At 34.2% G+C, this 26782-nt stretch overlaps 1 protein-coding gene and 1 long non-coding RNA gene across 37 annotated transcripts in view; one reads left to right on the forward strand and one right to left on the reverse strand.

The window, feature by feature from the left end:
- Positions 1-26782, forward strand: part of magixb (MAGI family member, X-linked b) — a 179161-nt gene that overhangs the window by 107601 nt on the left and 44778 nt on the right. For 20 of the 36 annotated variants that reach the window (XM_021478474.2, XM_073910910.1, XM_073910926.1 and 17 more), the window contains 8 exons: positions 4306-4489; positions 6713-6789; positions 10531-10590; positions 11176-11343; positions 14194-14728; positions 17706-18276; positions 18356-18416; positions 21278-21658. In XM_021478474.2, the coding sequence (XP_021334149.1) occupies positions 4306-4489; positions 6713-6789; positions 10531-10590; positions 11176-11343; positions 14194-14728; positions 17706-18276; positions 18356-18416; positions 21278-21658 (2037 nt within the window). The remainder of the gene's footprint in view (positions 1-4305; positions 4490-6712; positions 6790-10530; positions 10591-11175; positions 11344-14193; positions 14729-17705; positions 18277-18355; positions 18417-21277; positions 21659-26782) is intronic. The other 16 variants (XM_073910911.1, XM_073910912.1, XM_073910913.1 and 13 more) reach the window with 1 other exon arrangement.
- The window catches only part of LOC141375883 (uncharacterized), a 266551-nt gene that overhangs the window by 11901 nt on the left and 227868 nt on the right, over positions 1-26782 (reverse strand). The gene's annotated exons all lie outside the window — the stretch shown is intronic.

Genomic DNA, 26782 nt, shown 5'->3' on the forward strand with positions numbered 1-26782 from the left:
GAAGTCCATACTATGGGTTCCTTTCACTACAAATCGATAAAGAGCTAAAAAAAACATTTTTGAATATCATTAAATTTTGTTGTAATGAAGAGTGAACATGATAGATGTTATGTTTAGATGTACTGTATAAATAACAGTATTGGCTGTAAATAATAACATCTGACAAAAGACACATTTAAAGGAGGTCATTTATGTAAATAGAAAATAAGAGAGATCCTAGGAAGAACCTTAAGGGTTCTTAAACAAAATATATGTTATATACTACTACTGCTATTCTTAATTATCTTTTACAGAACATGAATATTTCATAAAAGACTATAGATGCTCAGCAAGTCAGTCAAAGCAATAATGGCCTTTTCTTTTATAGTTATAAAACTTAGCTTTGCCCTTAGTCAATTCTATTTGCTCTGGAACAAATAATAGGCAAAGCAATGCAAGTTTATTTATATAGCACAATTCATACACAAGGGTAATTTAAAGTGCTTTGCATAAACAGGAATAAAGGAGACATGTATAATAAAAACAAAGATAAAAAAATATTTAAACAGATAAAAACATATTAAAATGTGTTAAAAAAGAAAAGAAAGATAAAATAGTGCAATCTATATATAGAATAGATGATTGAAAACACATATTGTTATTTAGATATACCCTGAAGGAATCATATCTCATGTTTAACCACTATAAAAATACCTAGCAGTCACCGGTAGATTCCACAAAAAACAGTCCATGGTAAGGCTACGCTTGGCAGGGGGTATGTAAATGGTAACAACCAACGACTCACTAGCACATCACTGATATTTTTAAATAGTTATTTTTTATATAATTAAACAATATTTGAGGACTAAACAACAAAATTCTTGTCAATTTTGTGAGGTTAGTCTGCCATGACACTCATAATGAAGAACACTTGACTATTGCACAGCTTAAAAGGCTGTCAGCCAGTAAGATTGATAAAATACATGATGCAAAAAAGAAGTCAGTGACAGACTTTGAGTTTGTCAAAACTGTCCAGTCGACTCTTTCATAACTTCACTTGAGTTTTGTTTGTCTGTGCACTTTTGTCTGGCCCTGGTGTCTTCACCCCATGGGCAGTGGCACAGATGACAGAAACATCGATCAAAGCATGACATTGAAGCCAATCAACAGAGGAGGTTTACATACCGATCCGTCTCTATGGATTAAATGTACCGCTTTGCCTCTTAGATGCTGACCCCGCTTCCAGTACAGTTCACAGCTGACACTGTAGCGATTTTCTTTTAGACTCTAAAATAAGGAAAACTTGGGTTTGCATTTAAGATGAGAGTCACATTTGTGGGAAAACACTGTATATAGTTTGGAGAGAGAGAGATAAAGACATTTAGTTATCTCTTATTTCAGTGTTTTTTGTGGAATACTAACGTAATTTCTAAATGTGATCAGTGATGATAAAAATGTTGAACACGTTGAAACATTAATGACAGCAGTAAATAGTAATGATTAAAAAAAAAGATTAAATAATGTCAAAATGTGTCTCTTAAGTGTTGTATTCTTGATGGTTTTATGTGATGTTTTATCATTTAAGATTTAATTCAGCAACCATTATGACAATCAAAAATACAGTAATAGCATATTTTCTATCAGGTATCAGCAGTGAGCCCAGATGTAAGGTCTCTTTCATCGCTGCTTGCAGCTTTGATCTGACATTATAATTTTAAGGTAAAACTGTGTTTTACATAATAAGTGTTTTGGATTAATTAAGATACATTTAATATATTTATATATATTTTTTACCAAATGAAAGTTCATGACCTGATCAAATAAAGCATTTAAAATGGTAAATTACTTTATTTTAAATAAAGTAATTTAAAAAGGGTATGTACTAATATTTTAAGACAACACAGCTTAAATGTTATTATCTTTAATAAAAGGCTTAGGCAAAAAGAAAAGATAACCTTATTACGAATCCTTGTTGACACATTTACTTCTATCACAATATCAGGACATTTAAAAAAAACAAAAACAAAGCAACATTTATTTTTTTACAAAGAAATATTTTGTATGTGCAAAATATTTTATCAAAAACCTGAATAAAGTATAGAATAACCTAAATTATATATATATATATATATATATATATATATATATATATATATATATATATATATATATATATATATATATATATATATTWTATATATATATATATATATATATATATATATATATATATATATATATATATATATATATATATATATATATATATATATATATATATATATATATATAAAAGTACATATGATGGGCGGCACGGTGGCTCAGTGGTTAGCACTGTTGCCTCCCAACAAGATGATCACTGGTTTGAGTCCCAGCTGGGTCAGTTGGCATTTCTGTGTGGAGTTTGCGTGTTCCCCACTGGGTGCTCAGGTTGTAAGTGAATAGGTTAAGCTAAATTGTCCGTAGTGTGGGAGTGTGTGTGAATGAGAGTGTATGGGTGTTTTCTAATACTAGGTTGCAGCTGGAAGGGCATCTGCTATAATAGAACATAGGCTATAATAGTTGGCGGCTCATTCCGCTGTGGTGACACCTGAGGAAATGAATGAAGTCTGTAGGATTTCTAAACTTTTTTCCTTGTGAGGCTCAACCAAATATTCCGGTAACACTTTAATTTGATGGTCCATTTGAGTATTTATAGACTGTCTGCTTAATATCTGTTGATACTGCTATAAGAAACTGACCATAAGAAACTTTGCAAGTACATGTCAACTTACACTAACCCTAACCCCAACCCTAACTCCAATTTAACAGTCAACTTATAATTTAATGAGAATTAGTTGCAATGTAATTTAAATTCAACAAATGAACCATCAGAATAAAGTTTGACCAATGTTCCTTCAAGTTGAACATTACTAAATCTAAATTGTTTTTTTAAATTCAGGCCTTGTAAATTGTTTGCAAACACTTACCTTTAAAATGTCATTATTGTGTTAAAAGTCAGTGTACATAGAACAAGATCATGCAGAATATACATTATAAGTACTAATAAACAGCCCATATCTTCAGCCAAGGTCTTATTAAGATATGGGCTGTTTATTAGTTAATAAGCCCTCAATAGTTCATAGTTAGAGTTGGTACTTAAACCGAAGAGCTACCAAAAGTTTTTATGACATACAGTTAAAGTCAGAATTATTAACCCGCTGCCCAACCTTAATCTTTTTTTTTTCTTCTTCTTTTTTAAATATTTCCCAAATTATGTTTAACAAGGAAATGTTCACAGTATGTCTGATAATATTTTTTCTTTATTTGTTTTTGTTTTTTTTTCAGCTAAGATAAAATAAGTTTTTGTTTTTTTAAAAACCATTTAAGGTCAATATAATTAACCACTTTAAGCTATTTTTTGATAGTCTACAGAACAAACCATCATTGTACAATAACTTGCCTATTTACCCTAACTTGCCTAGTTAACCAAATTAACCTAGTTAAGCCTTTAAATGTCACTTTAAGCTGTAGAAGTGTCTTGAAAAAATCTAGTAAAACAGTATTTACTGTCATCATCATGGCAAAGAAAAAATAAATCAGTTATTAGAAATGAGTCATTAAACTATTATGTTTAGAAATGTGTTGAAAAAAATCTCCTCTCTGTTAAACAGAGATTGGTTAAAAAAATAAACGGGGGGTTATAATTCAGGGGGGCTAATAATTCTGACTTCAACTGTATGTTTTTGGATGTAGCTTTTATGTTGTTATGACATCTCTCAACAAACACTAGACGTCATATGGATATGTAGATCATATCTATATTACTTCTGTTAGTTTAGAAACATATCTGCACATCTACATAACCACTAAACTTCTACTATTAAACCAACAATTTTGACGTCTCAGAGATTTGAAAGAGTCTCAGAGATTTGAAAGAGTCATTTAAAAAAGATGTGAAAAACTTTTAAACTTTTATTCTTGACCTTCGGAAACATTATTTCAACATCTATAAAGATGTCTTAAACACGTCACTTCAACAATACTTTGCTTATTTGGTTAAGCTTTTATCTTTGTTGGTCCTCACAACATAAGGTAAACAAGTACACACAATTTAATGATACAATAAAAACATAAATGATGAACCTATTTTACAGTAATGCACAATTATGGTTTCATTTGGTTGTTTTTCTTGGCTTCGTGAAAACCCATTTAGACTTGAATCAAAGGAGAATGACTTGGAATAATAACTCAATGAGTGCTCAGATTGAAGCTAGAATAGGCTTTATGTTGCAATAAAGCCTGAGTCATTTGAGAAGCATTGTTTTCTCTTCATTGATATTTCAGGTGGTTCAGCCGGGGCGAGCAGTGTCCCCGTCCACACGTCATCCCCCAGCCAATCACGAAACTTAAGAGGTGGAAACACCAGTGCCTTGGAGAATGGGCTCGGACCCCGTAGAGGAGCACGGGTGAGAGGGTCGGAAAACTGGGAGATGATGTACAGTGACTCAGGGAATGCCTATTACAAAGAGTAAGAGATTAATAATCATTATGTGAATGTGAATTATTTTGTTTATGCGTTACTAGTTTACATTGTACATAAAGAGCAGGTACTATTGGTTTGTCTATACAGTTAAAGTCAATGGCATTAACTACATTTACATTTTAATGGCATCCAAGTGATCCGTCTTTTTATATCTGTTAATTAACAGTATATTGAGATTTACAAGTTTTTCTCGTTTATTTACTGTTGCGAATTGCATCATGGTATCTGCTCTGTCTACTTTTAATGTTGAAAATTCAACTCTACAGTTCAACAAAGTGACTTTTATTTACATTTTAGCAGTTTGAAATAGTTCATTTTAGCAGTTGAAGAAATAATATAGAGAGGAATAAGTATGTAAAACAACAAAAAATATACTGGCCAACACAATCTCATAGCAATTCATAACTTTTTGATTTAGTGGCTAATTCGTATTAATTTGTACGATCTCATTCAAGTTATTTAGAACGATTTGCTTATCCCCAATGGTTGGGTTTATGAGTGGAGTTGGGTGCTATGCCTCCATTTCAAAATCATACATTTTCATACGACTGAGTTCATACAAATTTGTACCAATTAGTCACTAAACTGATAAAACATGAAATAGCATTGCCTCCAGAAATCAGGCTGGACTGGTAGTTTATTACAAGGTTTTTGTACCATAATTTACAACAGCAATCCAGAAACTATATCAGTTTAAACTATTCAAAATGTTATTAAAAGTCACTTTTTTTAACTTTTCAAAGTTAAAAGTTGTTGGAGGAAAGATCATGGTCCCATAATGCAACTCAAAAGTTAAAAATGATTTATAAAAATTAAAAATGATTTATATTTATGTTCTTTTTCCCCTTTACAATATATCTATTTTTAATAATAAAAAACGGTTTATTTATTGTGAGACTATTGCAACATTGCTTTCTCGACTCTTCTGAAGGCAAAACATTGACATTGTGTTGTCTAAAAATGAATATTACATGTCTAAAAACATCAAATCTTTTTCATTATTTTCACTTAATTTCATTTAATGCTGTAATTGACATTTTTATTTCTTTATTTTAGTTTTTAAAGAAATGTTATAAGCAAGGGTGTAGATTCGCTCTTGACATTGGTAGGGACATACGTCTCTAGAGCGCATGCATTAGGCAATTTTTTTGTGCTTTAAAGAAGCGTGAATAAAGAACTTAATAATATAAAATAAACACTTAATAATACAGATAACAATCACTTCACATGCTGCAAAAGTCAATTTACAGGATTTTACTGCAATTTGGATTTGAGGAGGTATGAATCAAGAGAAATTTAGAGAAGTGTGTGATTTAATTTACCTTTTTTTCCCCAATTTGTTTTTCATAATCGTGGAGGTTAAAACTGAATTTCCTAAAATGTACTGATTTAATTGCACTGCCTTGGTTAATAGTATTACAGTGAACTCGCAGCGAACTTAACTATGTGCACGTGAATGTTACTAAGGGTTGATGGACCATTATTTTATTTGGAAGTTGATTCAATTATTGGTAGGGACATTTCAGTAATGGATGGATATTGGTGGGGACATGTCCCCTCCGTCCATGCCAATTCTTCACCCTTGGTTATCAGTAGTTTGCAGGACAAAACAAAACTGATGTTTTACCAAAACAGATCACTATAAATTGTAAATCCAGAGAATATCCAAGTATTCTCTTAATTTTTCCATACGTGTTTATTAATAAGTTTTATCAATATTACTTTATTAATGTATTAATAATATGACAAAGTCTTTGATTTGAATTCCCACTGGCTAAATGCAGTCCAGGCCATATCTTATTAATCTTGTCTATAGTTTTGATTTTCAATTTTGAGAATGAGGTAATGTCACAACATGTGTTTTTGTTATTACAGTGATATATGTCTTTATCATTTGGCATTTGGATTTCACATTTGTGACACATGCTTTTTAAGATTTGAAGTCCTTAACATCAAGAGATTTAAATGTATACATCCTAAAACTGTACACAATCATATTCAGAGCTGCCTTTTCCCTTTATATGGATTCTCAAAGATAAAAGACATGTACAGTGATCAGATGCCTGCAATACATTTATTAATAACAACAATTACTTAAGCCTGATGCTGTAATTTGAGATGAGCTCTGTGATTGCAGTCATGTACAGTGGTGATTTAATTTTTCTATTTGGCAACACTGACATCTTGTGTTCTGTGTTTGTTCTGCAGCCATCATCTAAAGCCATCGTCCTCGTCCTGGCTCAATCGCAGAGCTCACAGCAGAGACAATGTCTGTATGCCCGAATGTAAGACTCTATTCTATTCTATTCTATTCTATTCTATTCTATTCTATTCTATTCTATTCTATTCTATTCTATACTATTGCCCTGCTATATTTCCATTCAGGTTACTGTGCAACAGTTTTAGATGATGTCCGTATGAATACATATTTAGATGTACATGATCTCTTCACTTTTTCCACATTACAGCCTTATTCCAAAATGGATTAAATTAATTTATTTCCTCAAAATTCTACACAGAATAACCCATAATGACAATATGAATTTCTTTTTTTTTTTTTTTGAAATTGTTGCAAATTTAATAAAAATAAAAAACCTGAAAAATCACATGTACATAAATATTCACAGCCTTTACCGTGAAGCACTAAATTGAGCTCAGGTACATTCAGGTTTCCACTGATCATTCTTAAGATGTTTCAGCAGCTTAATTGGAGTTCACCTGTGGTAAATTCAGTTGAATGGACATGATTGAAAATGCATACACTTGTCTATATAAGGTCCCAGGGTTGACCGTGCATGTCAAAGCACAAACTAAGCTTGAAGACAAAGGAATTGTTGTTAGACCTCGGAGAGAGGATTGGCACAAGGCTGGGAAAGGTTACAGAAAAATTTCTGCTACTCTGAAAGTTCCAATGAGCACAGTGGCCTCCATCATCAGTAGGTGGAAATGTTCGGACTCTTCTTAGAGCTGTACGGCCATCTAAGCTGAGTGATCGAGGGAGAAGGGCCTAAGTTAGGAAGGTGATCAATAACACAATGGTCACTGTCTGAGTTCCAGCAATCTTATGTGTAGAGAGAAGAACCTTAGAGACGGACAACTATCTGTGCAGCAATCCACCAATCAGGTCTGTATGGTATAGTGACCAGACGGAAGCCAATCCCCGCCTGAAATTTGCCAAAAGGTATATGAAGGACTCTCGGACCATAAGAAACTAATGTCTCTGGTCTGATGAGACTAAAATTGAACTCTTTGGAGTGAATGCCAGGCGTTATGTTTGGAGAAAACCAGGCACCACTCATTACCAGGCCAATACCATCCCTATAGTGAGGCATAGTGGTGGCAGCATCATGCTGTGGGGTTGTTTTCAGCAGCAGGAACTGGAAGACTAGATTGGGTAGAGGAAAAGATGAATGCAGCAATGTACAGAGACATCCTGAAAACCTGCTTCAGTGTGCTCTTGACCTTAGACTGGAGCTGATCATCTTTCAGCAGGACAATGACCCAAAGCACACCGCCAAAATATCAATATAGTGGCTTCACAACAACTTGGTGAATGTCCTTGAGTGGCCCAGCCAGAGCCCAGATTTAAATCCTATTAAACATCTCTGGAGAGATCTGAAACCGGCTGTACACTGTTGCTTCCCATCCAACCTGATAGAGCTTGAGAGGTACTGCAATGAGGAATCGGCAAAAAATCCCAAAGACAGGTGTGCAAAGCTTGTGGCAGTATATCCAAAAAGACTTGAGGCTGTAACTGCTGCCAAAGGTGCATCAAAGAGTATTGAACATAGGCTGTGAATACTTATGTACATGTGATTTTTCAGGATTTTTCTTTTTTTTTTTTTTTTTAATAAATTTGCAACGATTTCAAAAAATCTTTTTTCAGATTGTCATTTTGGGGTATTGTGTGAAAAATTTTGAGAAAATAAATAAATGTAATCCACTTTGGAATAAGGCTGCAACATAAAAAAATGTGGAAAAAGTGAAGCGCTATGAATACTTTCCAGATGCACTGTATACAGTAATCGCTATATATTTTATTTCTTTTTGTACATCACTACATGATACATTTGTCTACTTTTTCCCAATTTTCATGCAGCTATATTAGAATATTTTCTTGACAGTTTTATTAAAAAATGTAAGGTTCTTCTCCTTACTTGCTGTTCATAACATCTATATCAGCACAGGTGTTTAATTCACCCTTTTTTGTAGAGGAACAAATTAAGCATGAACATTTTGTAAAATTATAGTTTAATTTTAAGTTTTAAATCTTCAATAATCTCTTATTATAGTTCTAGTTTAACTCTAGTTCCTAAAAGCATCTGCTAAATAACTAAATGAAAAAATGTTTGCTTTTCTACACTGATTTGATCAATCTGTGAACTTTTCGATATAGTACCAATATATTGCGGGTTGCTGGAACGATTTTATCTCAGTTATCGACGTGAACATTACTTTGCTGAGAAAGTAATTATGAAGGTGATACTAACAGTTGTATACTATTTGTAATCGTATACTTTTAGTATAATATTTGTAATGATATACTTTTAGTATTATTCTGAAGCCATTTTCCTATGACATCATTTAGTAATAATTCAAGATGAACAACATTACTGGGCTGATCTGATGTTACTTGATTATCCATCATTGTAAAGTTAAAAATATATATCAATTACAGAAGGCAATCATAAGACCAAGGCACACACATTAAAAACATTTTATTAACATGGCTATTCTAATGGATATTTATTTGCACATTTCTCTGTATTAAATATAAAATGCAAAACGCACAAGTAGGTAAACTTTATTACCTTTTTTTTTTCAAATGGTCTATTTTAGATTGTTTTGTTTTCCTAGATTGTTTTGTATTTTGAAGGATCTAGAGGATTAAGTATCAGTTTTCCTGTACTGATGTTACACATTATGTGACAGTTTGGTTTACAATAAAAATGTACAGTAATTGGTTTGTAAGATGTGTTTTTTTGCATGCTTGGATTGGATTTTCATTACATTTACACCGTTCTGACCAGCAGGAATTAATAGTGTGTGCCATATAAGCTATAAAACTTTATTTTCATTTTGCAAAGCAGTTCATTCAAAATTCCTAAAATCATGGTTTCCCCTTTCACTTAGATACTGTAAATACTATAACAACATTTGCGTAATTTATGTTACAGGGTTCTCACACTTTCATGAACAGCACTTACAAGGACTTTTTATAGCAACATTACTTTTAAATCAAGGACCTTTGTAATTCATACCCAAGCATACATAGTGCCATGACAGTCCTTACTGTACTTAAAATCTTAACATTACACTTTTTAACATTCCACAAAAGTTTACCATTTAAAAAAAATCATGTACAAAGAACTTTGATAAAATTTGTTGAATGCAGTACTGGTAATATTCAGCTGAGGAAAATTCCTAAACTGATAAAAATGTGCACTATTTATCAATGTTATTGTACAAGATTTAAATTTAAGATTTTTAATTGAAGAATTTAGTATTTTGTTCTGTTTTTGACAACTGAGTGCAACTGGTGAAATGAAACCATCACAAATTATATTTCAAATTTAATTCAGCCACGTTCAAGGACCTATGTTTGTTTGTAACTATGATATGTCTAAATTAAAGTACTTTCAATTACTTTCAAGAAGTGTGGCAACCCTGAAAATAGTACAGTATAACTCATTTCTTATGTTCTTTTCAATAAGAAAAGTGTAGAAATGATTGCTAAGTATGCTAAAGATAAATCTTTACTCGTTTCCAGTCCATTAAGTCTCTTATGTAGTACACCGCTGCTAACCCTAGAGGGCGGTATACATATTAAGGTTTTAGGAATAAGTTGGTCATCATTATAGCATCAAAACTCCATGTCTGCTGTAGTTTGCTTTTATATTTTCTGCGGTCCAGGTCTTATTGCACTGCATGCTAATCTGCTGTTTACCATGATGCGCTTGATAAGATTATCTTCAGACATGCAAATGCTTACCTCTGTCTGTACTTCTACCTCTTTTCTCCTTCAGACATTTCACATTCATGCATTTGGCAGTCACTTACAGACTTACAGTCACAATGTGTTCAAGGTATATTTATTCAAGGTGTCTTTTTTGTCAGTTTATGTGTTCCCTTGGATTTTAAAGCATGATCTTCTTAAGTTTTGCTAGCATTTTGCTAACAGTTGAGCTACCTGGTTAGAATGTAGGAGTAAATGCCGTTCTTTTTCATCACCTTTCACCATTTATCTTTTCATTTCCCTCCTGAATAAAACTACAGAAATCATCATAGAATTATTACACTTTTAATGCCAATAACGATGGAAATTGTTTTATATTTATTGGAATTTCTAATCGTCTTTTAGGCTTCCAATAGTAACTTCGTTACCCTCAATTGGTGGAATGCTAAAACAATATAGCGAAATATATCCACAAAATACATTATAACCTCTTAAAAAGTAATTACTTTGATGGTTTGTAATGTTTTATGGGTATTTGTAGTGAAACCAATTGATCATCTGTGATGGTTTCTATTGTGTTTTGTTAGTTTGTCTGTTTTTATTTCTCCAGCAGGAATGTCACTTATATTCTGTACTATTAGTGTGTAGATTTTGTCTGTTATTTATGATCATGCTGAACTCTGTCACCATCATCTTTCTGGTTTATTATTTGTAGTAGCAGAGTTTACGGACCAGCCGAGTGAACTGAGAGGTTTCTCCGTCCACACTCGTCTAGTTAAAGGCGCACGGGGCTTCGGTTTCAATATAGTGGGAGGCAGCAGAAGGAGAGAGTTCCTGCAGATCTACAGCATCACTCCCGGAGGACCTTCAACCCTGAACACAGGTAACCGCACACAGATCTCCTCAGCAGCCCACTGCGGTACAACACTGACTACAAACAAGGAGATTTTCTATAGGTTGCAGTTTGCTCGCTCTCTATTGCTCTCTCGCTTTCTGCATATTGCCATGGATTGTTTGTAAATTGTGTGATACTGTCGAACGACTCTTTCCTTCGCACTATAATCCTAATGACCTGCATGGTGTAATCCAACTATCAATGCTGACACACACAATTGCATGTAAAATGTGACATTATGAACACTTTCTCTATTGCTTTATTGTTGTTTTATTACTAATATACAAAAACATATCATAGTATTTTTGATCTGATTATTAGATCATGCATTTAGAGTAACAAACCAGAAACTTTATAGCCGTCCACTTTGAGATCTGATTATTTATGGAGGTACTGTAAGCAATTTTATTCATTCATCCATTCGTTCATTTTCTTTTCGGCTTAGTCCCTTTATTAATCTGGAGTCGCCACAGCAGAATGAACCGCTAACTCATCCAGCATATGTTTTACGCAGTGGATGCCCTTCCAGCTGATTTATACACACTCATTCATACATACACTAAATTTAGCTTATCCAATTTACCCATACCACATGTCTTTGGACTTGTGAGGGAAACCGTAGCACCCAGAGGAAACCCATGCGAACACGGGGAGACCATGCAAACTCCACACAGATATGCCAACTGACCCAGCCAGGGCTCGAACCAGTGACCATCTTGCTGTGAGGCAATTGTGCTACCCGTTGTGCTGCCCAGCAATTTTATTTTTGTTGATTTTTATTAAACACTTTTAGTGAAGGGAATTACCAATATTTCATGAAAATAACATTTCACTAGGAAAGAAAGAAAGAAAGAAGTAATAATATTTGATGAAAATAAAGGTAAGACTTTATTTTGATGGTCCCTATTGCACAAATTGCTGACTAGCCTAAAAGTTGCATTGCAGCTACCTGCCAATTACTTCTCATTTAAGTATTAGTAGACCCTCTAATATTTGCTGACAATAAACTGGTTAACATGCACTTTCAAGTACACGTTAACTTACACTTACCTAAACCCTAACCCCAACCTAACAGTCTATTTATAATCCAATGAGAATTAGTTGGCATTTAGATACAAATGTGTTAAAGGGATCATCAAAATAAATTGATTATGACAAGTAAAAAAGAAAGAAAGAAAGAAAGAAAGAAAGAAAGAAAGAAAGAAAGAAAGAATATTTGATGAAAATAACATTTCAGAAAAAAGAAATTTGTAATATTTAATGGAAATAACATAAATTCATTGATTAGTTTTCCTTTGGCGTATAGTCTCGGATTTATTCGCCACAGCAAAATGAATCGCCAGTAAAATTGACGAAGAAAGAAAGAAAGAGAACGAAAGAACTAGAAAGAAAGAAAGAAAGAAAGAAAGAAAGAAAGAAAGAAAGAAAGAAAAAAAGAAAGAAAGATAGACACTCCAGATATTTTTTTTATATTGTGAACACCAATATGTGTCATGCTGTAGGTCACTGGGGCTCTCTGGTGTCCTGCTGTGGAGAGAGGAAACAAACAAACATAAACTTTAATTTTGTTGTTTTTGCCTGTGGGAATTCATTGGAGATTATTTACATGAAAAAATAAACTGGAATATGGAAACATATTACTTTAAATAGAAAAATGGAAGGATGGATGAACGGACGGGACGGACAGTACATAAATACATAATACAGCATTATGCAAAAAAAAAAAAAAGAAATGTGCTTAAGAGATGTATTTCATTAAATGAAATTTAATATAACAAAAAAAATTACCAAAAAAGTTAACAATAAATTGTTACAAAAAGTTAAACCCTTATATTACTCTTTCCAAAAAAAGGAGAGAAAAAAAGCCAGGATGAAAGTGCAGCGCAATGATCATTTTCCATTCATTCATATGTAAGTTGAGTGTAAACGTTCACAGTACATTTAAAAAGTGGCAGAGGGAAAACATTGAGATCGTTGCAAATGGCAAGTGTAAAAACACCATACAGCATCCAATTGCCATTAAAAGTAGGCAAGGCAAGATGTTGACATATGTTTCTGAGTGTTTGTGGAACTGAATTACTGAGCTGAAATCACATACAGTTGAAGTCAAAATTATTAGCTCAAATGTAAAGCAAGGAATTTTTCACAGTATTTCCTATAATGTTTTTTTTTTCTACTGGAGAAAGTCTTATTTGTTTTATTTCAGCTAGAATAAAAGCAGTTTAAAAAAAAATAAAAAATTTAGAGTCAATATTAGTATTATTATTATAAGCAATATTTTTTTTGTTAATTTGTTTACAGAACAAACTATAGTTTTGCAATTGACTTGCCTAATTACCCTAATATGCCCTGTTAACCTGATTAACCTAGTTAAGCCTTTGAATTGCACTTTAAGCTTTGAATCTCAAAAAGCTGAATGTCTTGAAAAATATCTAGTAAAATAATAAGTACTGTCATCATGGCTAGAATAAAATAAATCATTTATCATAAATAAGTTATTAAAACAATTATGCTTAGAAATCTGTAAAAAAAAGAAATTCTGTTAAACATAAATTGTTCAAAAAATATAAAGGGGGACTAATAATTCTTCAACTGTAGGCTACTCTGAGAATGTATTCCTTCACACTTTAAGTTTACACAAGTCCTCCACCTGATTAAAAAAGGCGTGCTCAGCCATAAAGAGTGATGCTGTAGTGGAATTGTACCATAGAAAATGTGTCAGAAACATCAAAACAGCATTTTAAAATAATTTCTGTAGGAGGGATCATGTGACACTTAAAGTTTAGTTGGTTCAACTTTCAGAGCCTATAAATCCATTTCTTTTCATTCTTCTTCCAGCTGACATCCTAGTCTACATCAATGATACCTGTGTGCTCGGCTACTCTCACAAAGATGTAGTAGAAATGCTAAAAGCCATCCCTATTGGTCATACTGTGGACATCATGGTCCGAAGAGGTTACCCCATGCTCTACAACTCAGAAGGTTGTCCTAAGATGTCCAATCCAAGGCTGACTGCATCCCAAAACCAGTCACCACATCTACCTCCACCAACCACCACCCAACCGCAGGCCCAGGCTCCTCTCCCATATGCACAGCTCCACCTCAACCACAACAGCCCCCCGTGGGCTGACTTTGACAGGGGGTCTTCGAGGAATCTCAGAGTGCGAGCTTCAAGGTTTAGTCTGGATGCTAATGGAAATTCACCTCCATTTGCTTCACCTCCAAGACCTCCGTCATCGTACCAGGGCTCCAACGGGTATGGGAGTGGGTTTTTGAGACCGCCACGCACTGCGAGAAGCATACGGAGGTTGCAGAGCGCAGAACTGGCCAGCCAAAGTGACAGTGAGGTGGTGTCTGCAATCGGATCCCACAGGTGAATGGATTTGATGTGTGATGATGTTAGGAGAGTTAAGAGGTTTTTTTTTTTTTATGTAACACTAAAGAATACTGGTGTTACAGTTCGCTACAAGCTAATCAAGGTCTTACTTCAGTATTAGAAAGTTACAGACAGATGAGTTTTAGCATGGTTAGAGTAAAACTGGATATTAATGGCCCTCATGTTAAGAGCTGTGAACCCTTTGATTCCAGAATACAAATGACCGTTTGTCACATTTTGTCACCGTTTGTCACATTATGTTGCAACTTCTTTTTCTCCTTGTACTAAAAGTACATTCATTTTTAAAGTAGTTTTACTAATTACAAATATATATATATAATTATAATTATCCTCATATCAAATTATATGCTACAATTTAAAGTTTTGTGGTCTGTCAGATTTGATCCTATCTATCTATCTATCTATCTATCTATCTATCTATCTATCTATCTATCTATCTATCTATCTATCTATCTATCTATCTATCTATCTATCTATCTATCTATCTATCTATCTATCTATCTATCTATCTATCTATCTATCTATCTATCTATCTATATCTGTCTGTCTGTCTGTCTGTCTGTCTGTCTGTCTGTCTGTCTGTCTGTCTGTCTACCTACCTACCTACCTATCTAGGTTTTAGCTCTTTATTCTGTTACAATTTAACATTTTTTTCTTTTCTCTCTTTGTGCTGTTTAATAGTTTGATGGAGATATATTTTCTTTCTTTAGTAACAGAATTTTATGAACCCAAGTGCATTCCTTTCATGAAATGAGGCAGAAAACGTATTTTTATTGATGCTGGAAAGCTGTGCAATCCTAAAGGTTTTTAATCGATGTCATACACCTCTTGTTTTCTTGCTAAAATACTGCAAAAAAGTAAAATAAATGCAGCATTGCGAGAATAACTTTTTTTTCTAAACATTTTAAATTAGTTTTATTTGTTGAATTTGTTAATTTGCATTTTATGAATAAATATACTTTATATATCAACTCAGCATAAGGAAAAATGCTAACATGCCAATTTACACTTATATACTTTTTATACACTTAGATTTTATAAACTTTTACTCATGGTAGGTGGATTATTTTTATGGAAGGAAGCAGAAAATAATACATTAGGCATATTTGTAGTCGTCTCTGCAATGCTTTTTTTTTTTTACTCACATTTATTCTATACAATGTGCAAAGTTATTAGACTAGAACGGCATGCATTCCCCAAAAGACAAGTTCCTCAATTGCCGCATTTCCACTGTTGGGCCAGTGCGAGCCAGGGCTTTTATTGGGCCGGGCCATGCCAATTGTCTGGGAGGTTGAGTAGTGAGGCCGAAATAATGTCAACCGAAACAAACACGACACATTACTATACAGCATCACAGTATATGTCTATACACACAGGCTTGTGTATTTTTCATTGATTTACTCGCCGATCCACTGCTGGTCTCGCCACTAACAGAGGGACTCAGCGCAGTACCCTTCCATAATATAAACCACAGAAATATTCCATTAATAACTCGATATAAAATGTATTTTAAAACATTCGTTTTGATAGACGTCGTCAAACATTCAGCCCAAATACTCCAGAGAGACAGAAAACAAATAAATTTTTCCCTAGGCTATATGGCACTTAATAGGTGATCCTCCTTTATTTAAGGATGTTGCATATTGTTTGCTTATATTTAGTAATGGAAAGTGCCCAAAATGCTTTGTTTGCACGATTTGATTAATATCATCGTATCCAAATACTTAAAAAAATAATATTTTAAACCTCTTCCGGTGTTTATTGTTTTTAGAAAATATCTAAAATCTTTTTTTCAGAGAAGTCTGTGTAAAATGAAAGTTATATATGGTCAACGTCACTTATAAATTAAAACGTTATTATTTTATGCAACAGCCTTGCATTTAAAAGGGAAACATAAGGGCGATCATTAGCAAAAAGACCCCTCGCCTAGCCTATAAGGTGTTTTATGGAATAGTCTATCTTAAACTGACCAGCTATATGTTTTTTTTCCCTTATTTATTTTTTTGGTGCATGTACTCATGTGCGATGGGAAAACTAGTGAAATGACGGCATGCCATCTTTACCAGACTTGGGCAAAGTTTGCCTCTCCTTTCACTCCGCCCCGAAGCCCCAGCTGGCCCTCTTTGGCCCAAGGTATTCGGCGGGCCGAAAAAGGCTGGCCACTGGCCCCGACAAAGCCCCACTTTGGTCTGAGCAGGCCCCGACTGGCCTTGGCTCACTCACTTTAGGAGCGATAGTGGAAACGACTCTAGCTAATGACTGCAGCTTTTAGTATTTAAAGTGCCCTCTGTCCTTACATATAGCATATAGGAATGTACTGTACATGACAACAGTGTTTCAATGCTGTAACACTCTACTTTTTTTCTCTGTTAACTCTATTGCTTACCAATTTGTTACAGATTTTCTATTTCAACTACATAACACACTGTAAAAATATCCATAAATTAGCAGTTTTCCGTATTTTGTGATGCATGTTTATATATTTTAATTTTTCATGTTTATTTATGCTTTTGAGTTGCATTATGGGACATTGATCTTTCTTCCAACAACTTTTAACCTTGAAATGTTAAAAAAAGGGACTTTTATTAACGTTTAATAGTTCAAAGTGATATATCGTTTGGGTTGGTGTTGTTTATTTACAGCACAAAAACCTTGCAATAAACTGCCAGTGCATTTTGTTTTTTGTCTTATTTCTCTATATATTATATTATTTTTTAACTACTAAAATGTCAATAAAAGTCACTTTGTTAAACTGGAATGTTGAATTTTAACATCAAACGTCAACAAAGCAGAGATCAACATCCCAAAATGCAATTCACAACTGTAAATAAACCAAAAACACATGTGAATCACTAAATCTGGACACTGTTAATTACCAGATATTTATTATGTGTCTCTCCACCCCTGATCATGACACATCATGGCAACTCTCTCTCTCTTTTTATCTTCATAGGGCCTCGTTTATCCGTAACCACAACAACAACTCTCTCTCCACTCCGCCACCTCTCCGCCTGCACTCCTTCAAATCTTCAGAGAGTGACCTTTCCTCAAGTACTCCACCGCCCATATCTCGATTACCTCTACCCCACACTGAACTAAGCCCAGGTCCTGTCTCCTTTTCCCCTGGAGGTGGAAGACGCTACTCGCATTTACGTAAACCTCAGAATTCAATGCTAACCCCACCAAGCAGCGTCCATTCTGACGGGCCTTACTTCACCTTCAACGGGACGGCCAGCGCCAGCAGCGGCAGCCCAAACAGCAGCATTCCTTCACCCGGAGCCCTGAGTGCCGTCATAGGCAGTGGTGTTGGAGGAATGGCGGCAGGTGGAGAATTGGTTCCTGTTGCGTTGGCTAAATGCGAGAGGGGCAGCAATATGGGGTTCAGTGTGACGGCGGGAGGGCACGGAGGCAGACAGACCCTTGTGAAGAAAGTCTGGGACCACAGACAGTGTAATGGGCTGCAGTCTGGAGATGCTGTTGTGAAGATCAATGGAGCTGATGTACAGAGTCTCAGCTTTGCACAGGTAGGAAAGGAGAGAACAAGTTGAGTCTTTTGTTATGGGGTACATATTTTTGTTCATATGTGTGTTTTTTGTGTTCAAGGTCCAAAGGATTTTGCAAGAACACACTAAAAAAGGAGAGGTTATTCTGCTGGTTTACAGGGGTAAGCTACTGTACTGTTTTGTTTATTTATTTATTTATTGCATTTAAACCTGTAAATAATCAAATCTTTAGAATTTTTTATTGTATGAAATGTACAGTACAATGAATATTTTAGATTTTTATTTTTACCAGGTCACAATTAAGGACATTTGTGATAGTAAATGTGATCATTATTATTATTTTTTATATTGTGAAATTGTGCTCTTTAACATCAATATGTACAGGTAACAATGTTATAATTTGACCTGATATAAGTAGGTATTTATATATTAAATATACTGATATATTTATGTAAAAATAATGCACTTTAAAAATGCTGGGTTCCACACAATTCCCTCATGTGGTCCTAACACAAATTGGTTAAGCTAACCGTTAATTGTGTTTAGAATTGAGGATAAAACAGTTAAGTTGTCCCCCAAAAAGTTAAGAATTGTGTTGTCAACTCATTTTAAATAAGTAGTTTGAACAAGCACTAAGTCATTTTTTTGAGTGTATAAAATTCTTTGAGATATTCAGTGTCACACATGCACACACATTTAAATGTTTACCTTGTTTACATTTATAATTTAAAAACTTTTTTTTAACTTTTAACTTAGATTTGATACAACGAATTGGATAATATTTTAGGTAGTTCATAATGAGTGCAACTTTAACTGCAGATTTTGTATATTTCACATTTTCACGCTTTATAACACAGGCACACACCAAAGGCATTGCTAGACCCCATATACTCAGGCTTGTGCCCAGTAAAAGCCATGGGTTGTTATTTACATGATATGTTAGTGTATTAATTAAGAGTGCTAGTTATAGAAAAAAAACATTATTCTCTATGTATAACCTAATCAATTCTCGTGAAAACAGTGTAGTTTAACTGAAAACAAACTGATGCATTCACCTCAACATCATTGAGAAATTAGAAATCAGTTAGAAATACAAGGGGCTCACTCAAAACAAAGGGTAAATAAATAAAGGTGATTAGACTAATGGGGATCATGTGTGCCATTACGCTTTATGTCAAGCAACACTCCTACACACACTAATTACTTACTTATTGTATATTGGCCGATATTAGATATAAACATACATCTTATGACACCTAATAACAGAAAAAGTTTACTTTAAAAAATATAGATCTGTGCTTTAAATGTCATCATGTGGATAAAATATCATATGGGCTAATGGTAAAATATTGTATTTTTAATTTTGTGTAATTGCACTTATAAACTAAGAATAAAGACAAGTATCATATTTTTTTTCAACTTTAGATTGAAATCATCCGTCGTATATGTCATGGGTAATTCATTGGTCTAATAAATTGGGAACCCACTCCATACACTATTTTCAAAACTACATTAATTAATATTGTAGAATATCAGTGACATTTTGTCCTAGTTAAAAGGGGACCTATTATGCCCTCTTTTACAAGATGCAAAATAAGTCTTTGATGTCCCTAGAGTGTGTATGCAAAGTTTTAGCTTAGAATAACACAGAAATATTTTTTATAACTCTTTGTATAAATCTTCCCCATTTAGGCCTTGATCCAAATTGTGCTGTTTTCGTGACTGTCGCTTTAAATTCAAATGAGATTGTGCTCCCAGCCCTCTTTGTAAAAGAGGGTGGAGCTATAAAAGCCTATGCATCAGCATAGTAATAGATTCAAAACGGCACTTTCATGTTACCTCTGTGGAAAAAACAAAAATGTGAACAGATGTGGCTCAAAAGAAGGCAGTCTATGGTGAACAGGCTTTGTTGTTTACTTGTGCATCCTTACAAGTCCACATTTGTAAGAGCTCTTAGTCAGTGACATTGTCTTCAACAGATATGGTAAAAACTTTAATAGCAGATGGCTGCTTCTCACTCAGGGCTGTTTATGCTAATGTGGAAAAGATCATCTACTAATGGGCAGGACTTATGCCCTAACATGTACAAAGCAAGAATGTCAATTAGTCAATCTTGTGTGATTGGCGTCACCAATCTCTGTCCAGGAGGGCCGGTGTCCCTGCAAGGTTTAGCTCCAACTTGCCTCAACACACCTGCCTGGGTGCTTTAAGTATACCCAGTAAGACCTTGATTAGCTTGTTCAGGTGTGTTTGATTAGGGTTGGAGGTAGAATCTGCAGAACACTGGCCCTCCAGGAACGAGTTTGATGACTACTGATCTAAAGGACACAAATACCATAAAATGTTTGCAGATATTTAAGAAACATGGCAAGTGAACATTCTTGTTTATCTGAAAAACAATGATAAAATCACTTCTTCTGCTTTGAAAATGTGAGTTACTTGCCGGAACGTCTGTCTTTGTTTTGGTTCTTTTAACCAAACCGCCCACTGCCACTACAACCAATTATATTTCAGCGTATTTCATTAATTCAGTCAGAAAGTCTCTCAAAGCATGCTGAGAGACCTGAGGTAAGCATAAGATCTGAGGTGAACTATCTGCTGCTGCTTTCAGTAGTATGGCAATAAATGACATTTAAAATGGCATTTAAACACAAACATTAAACTTTACTAGAATTTAAAACTGACTATAGCACATATAGGTGTACCTGAGGTGATCATTGTCAGTTTTCTGCAAGGAATAAAAGCTTTTCCTAATATATCGATTTAAGGCTTTGGTTAGAACAAAAACTCACATACTGCACATTTAAAGTCTTTATGCCCATTCGTTAAGTACAGAACAACTGAGGATGAACTGTGGAACACCTAAAGACATTGTTCAGATGTGAAAGTTCAAGCCATTTTTCAAGGTTTTGACCTCAAACTGCTCTTGCACACCATAGTATGTTCATCAGCCAATCAGAATCAAGCATATAACTGCCTTAAAGTATAATTATGAATAACTGGCTTCATCTTATTTTTGCAGGCCCCTCAAACTATTCCAATTCGCCTAGTTCTGTGCGAAGACTAACTCCTCCCCCTCCACGCTCTGCTTCCGACTCTGAAGTTCCTTTTACCGACTCCATGCCATTATCTCGTAACTCTCTGACCCCGCCATCTCCAGCGCTGGTGCGCTCTTCATTGGTCCAGAGCACCAGCTTTCTGGATTCAGTACCTGTCACTCTCACACTGGAGCCACGTGATTGGATGAGCTCAGAGGATGGAGGGACGGTGCTCAGTCCCAGAGTGAAAACAGAGGAGAAAGAGCAGCCCCCGGCGCTGCGGGGCTATGAGGTGGAGCTGAAGAGGAAACCAGGTGAAGGATTTGGATTCGTTATCGCCTCTCAGGATGTGGAAAATGTCAAAGGTGAGGATTTGTAATGCACCAACACCATGAAGTAGCTTATAAGTACTCCAGTGCAGTCCTAGATGCTAGATATTCCTTGCATTATATACTGAACATGGCATTTGTTTTTGTCATATTATTTCTGAAAACAAGGAAATATTTTTGACTCTTGACTCCAGACTTCAAACTGGCAGTTTTATAACAAACAACCAAGTTTTGATCAGTTTAGTTCGAAAAAGTGTTGTATTTGTATAAAGGTGAAGAAAATGTCTGCTACAACCCCTGAATCATTTAATGTGCACTCTCTAATATGTACACTGTAAAATGCATGTTGTATAAACACAAATTGATTAAGTTAAGCCAGGGGTGTCCAAACTGGGTCCTGGAGGGTCTGTGTCCTGAAGATTGTTGCTCTAACTTGCCTCAACACACTTGCAAGGATGTTTCATAAAACAATTAAGTTGTCCCCTCCAAAAAACAAACGAATTGTGTTGTTTCAACTCATTTTAAATAAGTACTTTGAACACACAGCAGTGTCTATTGAGTGTATATTAAGAATGATCTCTATTAATGGTACTTGTCAAATACAGTGTAAAAAGACCAAAAATAAGGCATGTTATTAATTAACAGCAATTATTTATGTGAATTAAGCTTTATTATAGTTAAATATATTACTATTATATTAGCTGTCTTATACACAATGTTTGATTATAAAATTGCATACTGAATTTCATAATATGAAGCAATGAAAGAATGAGCACCCTGAAATGGTTTAAAGTGACTTTTACGTGGTAACGCTGAATTTTCCAAATGGTGTATTGTCATGAATTTCTAATTTAAGCTTCATGACTTCTAATATAGTGTGATTACCTAAATATGGAAAAGGGTGATAAAAAAATTGCAAACAGCTTAGGGGGTAATCTAATGTTTTACTAATTAACAAAGATTTTAACTTAAGTTTAAGTTAGTGTACAGCAGGGGTGGGCAAACTCGGTCCTGGAGGGCCGGTGTCCTGCACACTTTAGCTCCAACTCTAATCAAACACACCTGCTTTTAGATTTCTACTGATCTTGAAGACACTGATTAGCATGTTCAGGTGTGTTTAATTAGTGTTGGAGCTAAACTGTGCAGGACACCGGCCCTCCAGGACCGAGTTTCCCCACCCTAGCTGTACAGTACTTTGTGTTGGTTTTTAACTTATCTCTTATAATCTTTTTTTCTATAAGCTTTTCTTTTTTAAGAAAAAAAAGTCTAACGTTTAATCATATTGAATGCAGTTATAGTATAAAAAAATAATTTAATTAAAGATGCATTAAATGGATCAGAAGAGACTCTTTTTATTATTAATCAATGTTCTTTGACCTTAAATATTTGCTGCAGATGAATGTGTGTATACAGGAGTCAACATCCTCTTCAAATGTTGACTACTAAAATGTAATCAAATGTAAACTGTTCTGATAATGTCATTAAACTGACACAGACTGTACTCTGACACTGACTATGTGTATGTAAAAAAAGTAAAGTATACTTTTTGCCTTGAGTTATTCCATAATAACATTATGGAATCTTTGAATTATTTGGGTATTATATAATGCAGTGTTGGGTGAAATACTTAAAAAACAGTTAGTTACTAATTGCATTATTAAAATTGCATTTAAATTACTGTACATTTAATTACAAGTGATTTAATTTAATTTAATTTAATTTAATTTAATTTTAAGCAATTTATTTACTCAAGGAATACTTGTCTTATTACTATTTAAAATCCTAATGAATGTAAGCACACAGAAAATATATATTAAACTTACAATTCTTTAAATGTGTCAAACATGTGACAAACATTTGTGTCACAAATTTGAAACACTAATACTTTAAAATTTGAAAGCATTTTAATAACAACTGCAAACAATTGAAAAGTTTAAAATATGTATGAAAACATGAAACATTTCATATTTTATCTTCATTATGGCAAGTGCAATTGTCTGATGAATGTAAACTTATTTTCGTTTAAAACAAATTATTCTGCTAAATACACAGGTTTTTATACAGTACTTTATACAGCACTGCTCAATTTATGTAGAGTATTTAATCAAGAGCATTATAAACAATTAATTGCATGACATAAAAATGCGTTAATGCTGTACTTGAAAAAAGTCATTTAAATAAAGTGAGGAATTAATTACACCCAGCACTGATGCTATTTAATATTTTGATTACATTCTAGAATTTAAAAAGAAGGCAAAGTTAAACAAAAAGTGTCAGCTGTATAAAGTGACCGAGTGACAGTGAGACAGAGGCCTGCCAACGGTGAGGCCTGCCAGCAGTCAGACCCGGATACACACAAACCCCTCCTTCCCCCTCACACTCTCCCCTACCTAAGCCCACAATGACCTCATTTTACTCAGTGTTCCTTTGCTTTTTATCGAGGCCATGGCATCACTAAGAGCTTGAGCATCTAAAAACGTGCCTGTCCCCGATGTCACAGCTGTTGCCGTGTATATCAATACCTCTGATGTTCCTCTTCTGTATGACTCGATTTCATAATCTTTCAGAGAGTTTGTGCTGTGTTTTACACATCCTCAGAGTAAGAGTTAGAACGAAAGGCATACGTTAAGACAGTATTGTAACTTATTTTACTTATTGACTAAATGAAAAGTGCCAAAGCCAAAAAAAATATAAAAAAATCTGCAATTGTCTTCTAAAATGATTTTTTTTTCTCAGACTCCTGTGTACAGGTTCTGTAATTTTACTTTTATGTCAACGAATTGGTTATTTTCATTGTCTTTAATGTAAAATAACTCAAAATAAAGATTGGAGACTGAGAAAAATGCTCACTTTAGAATACATTTTCAGAGAGCACTTAGAGGTTTTTGCTTCTGAACGTTTTTAAATATAATGTGGGGCTCATATTTTATATATGTAAAGTTAAGTTACACCTTTTTATAGTTTTTTTACTTAATTTGTATTTGTACACTGTGAAAAATCAATCATGTTGTCCCAACGAAAACCGATTAAGTCAATGTAATAGTTTTTTCACAAAATTAAGTCAATTAAACATAAAACATTTACATTACCTCACAAAAGTCTTGTCATCAATCCCAGTTGCAAGAGCAACAAATAATAACTTGATGTCTAGTTGATTGTAAAAGTGTCAGAAGGTGAATTTTTCTGATGAATCACCTGTTGAACTGCATCTCAATCATCAAGTTTTGTGAAGGAAAAATCATGGTTTGGGGTTACATTTAGTATTGGAGCGTGCGAGAGATCTGCAGAGGGGATGGCAACATCAATAGCCCGAGGAACATATCAAGACATTTGTGCTGCCCATTACATTACAAACCAAAGGAGAGGTCAAATTCTTAAACAGGATGGCGCCCCTTCACATAGTTTAGCCTCCACATCTAAGTTCCTAAAAGCAAAGAAAGTCAAGGTGCTCAAGGATTGGCCATCCCAGTCACCAGATCCAAACATTATTGAGTGTATCTGAAGTAAGATGGAGTCATTGAAGATGAATCCAAAGAACCTTGATGAACTCTTGGAGTGCTGCAAGAACGCTTTCTTTGCCATTCCAGATGACTTTATGAATAAGTTATTTGAGTCATTGAAGAGGTGTATGGACGCAATCATCCAAGCTCATGGGTGTCATACACAATATTAATTATTTTTCCACTGCACCATAACTTTATATTCTATACTGTACAATATTTCTATTACATGACATGACTTTTGTATAAGCAAAGTCAGACCTTTCTGTCCTAATGAAATAATTAAAAATCAAAGCATGATCATGTTTTCTTTTTTTTTTTTTTGTAAAATAAGCATAATCTAGAGGCCTTTGCCCTTCATATAAGTTACTTCTGATACCAAATGATCTACTAAAAGTCAAGCTTTTATTTGTTGTTCCTTAAACTTGGATAGGAGACTAAACTTTTGTCAGGTAGTGTACGTTGTGCCCCCCAAAATTGTGAGTTGTGAATTGTGTTGTTTCAACTCATTTTAAGTAGATAGTGTCAAGGGCACCTTTTTTTTTTTTTTTTTTTTATACCCCTTTTTAAGATTTAATATTAATATTATGGTTGTTCTGAGTGTGCCAATTTAGGTTCAGTTCAAAACACAATTCAGATTTTTTTTTAATTATAATGTGTTACAAAGTGTCATTTTGGGGCCGTGTACATGGATCATTGTTTTAGGGGTGTGTTGCTTCACTTGAAAATTAGTTTCGACTTCCTGCCCAACTTAAAAAGGGGGTGGAGCCAAGAGCTCCCCCACTTTGTGTATGGCAACAGACAGGCAGACAGAGAGAAGCAACATGAGTGAGAGGGCCAGCATTCAGCCGTACATGTACTGTACGACCCGGACTCGGACACAGACCAAGCAGAGACTACTGTTGAGGTATCAATATTCCTTATGTGCCAGAATTTGTGTCTTTGTATAGTTTTAGTCATGCGTGTAAGGATGCAACAATTAACTGGTTTCACTATAAGGTTTCACCCAATGAGCCTTACATCCAAAAATAGAGCAAGGGTGTTCCTTTGGTGACATCGATTTGACTCACACGCTGAAAATGGTGGACGTGAAACAACTAACTTTGGGTACAGTAATGCGCACCTATCAATCAATATTGGTGGACGAGGGGGACCGCATACCTATATCAAGTTGTGGTCGGTCTCAAAACCGATCCAATTGGTCCACCGTTTTTATGTTGTTAAATTAAAAAAAAAAAGGCTGGGTGTGTTTATATCACCCCAATATGATTGTCTATACACTATAACTACACATATGTCTGTATATATATACTATACATATACTATATATATATATTTACTGTATGTTGTATATATGATAATACAATATTATGATTGTTTTCAATAATATTCAGCAAAAAGAATAGAATGAATGAAAGCTGTTGGAATATGAGTTGTGGTAAAGTATGTATAAGGTGTAATGTATAAGTTCTGTGTTAAAGCTCATAATGCTGCAAGACCAATTAAATTACTTTAAACTAACAAAAAAAATTAATAATAAGGAAAGTTTTAAATTTGAAATTTTTTAAGGTAGATCCACTGTTGGACGTTGTTGCCATATGGCAACGTTTCAAAAAGTACCTTAAAAAATTTTTTTTTCCAATTTTTTTTTACAGCACTT

This window comes from Danio rerio, chromosome 8 (assembly GCF_049306965.1).
Source record: "Danio rerio strain Tuebingen ecotype United States chromosome 8, GRCz12tu, whole genome shotgun sequence".
NCBI lineage: Eukaryota > Metazoa > Chordata > Actinopteri > Cypriniformes > Danionidae > Danio > Danio rerio.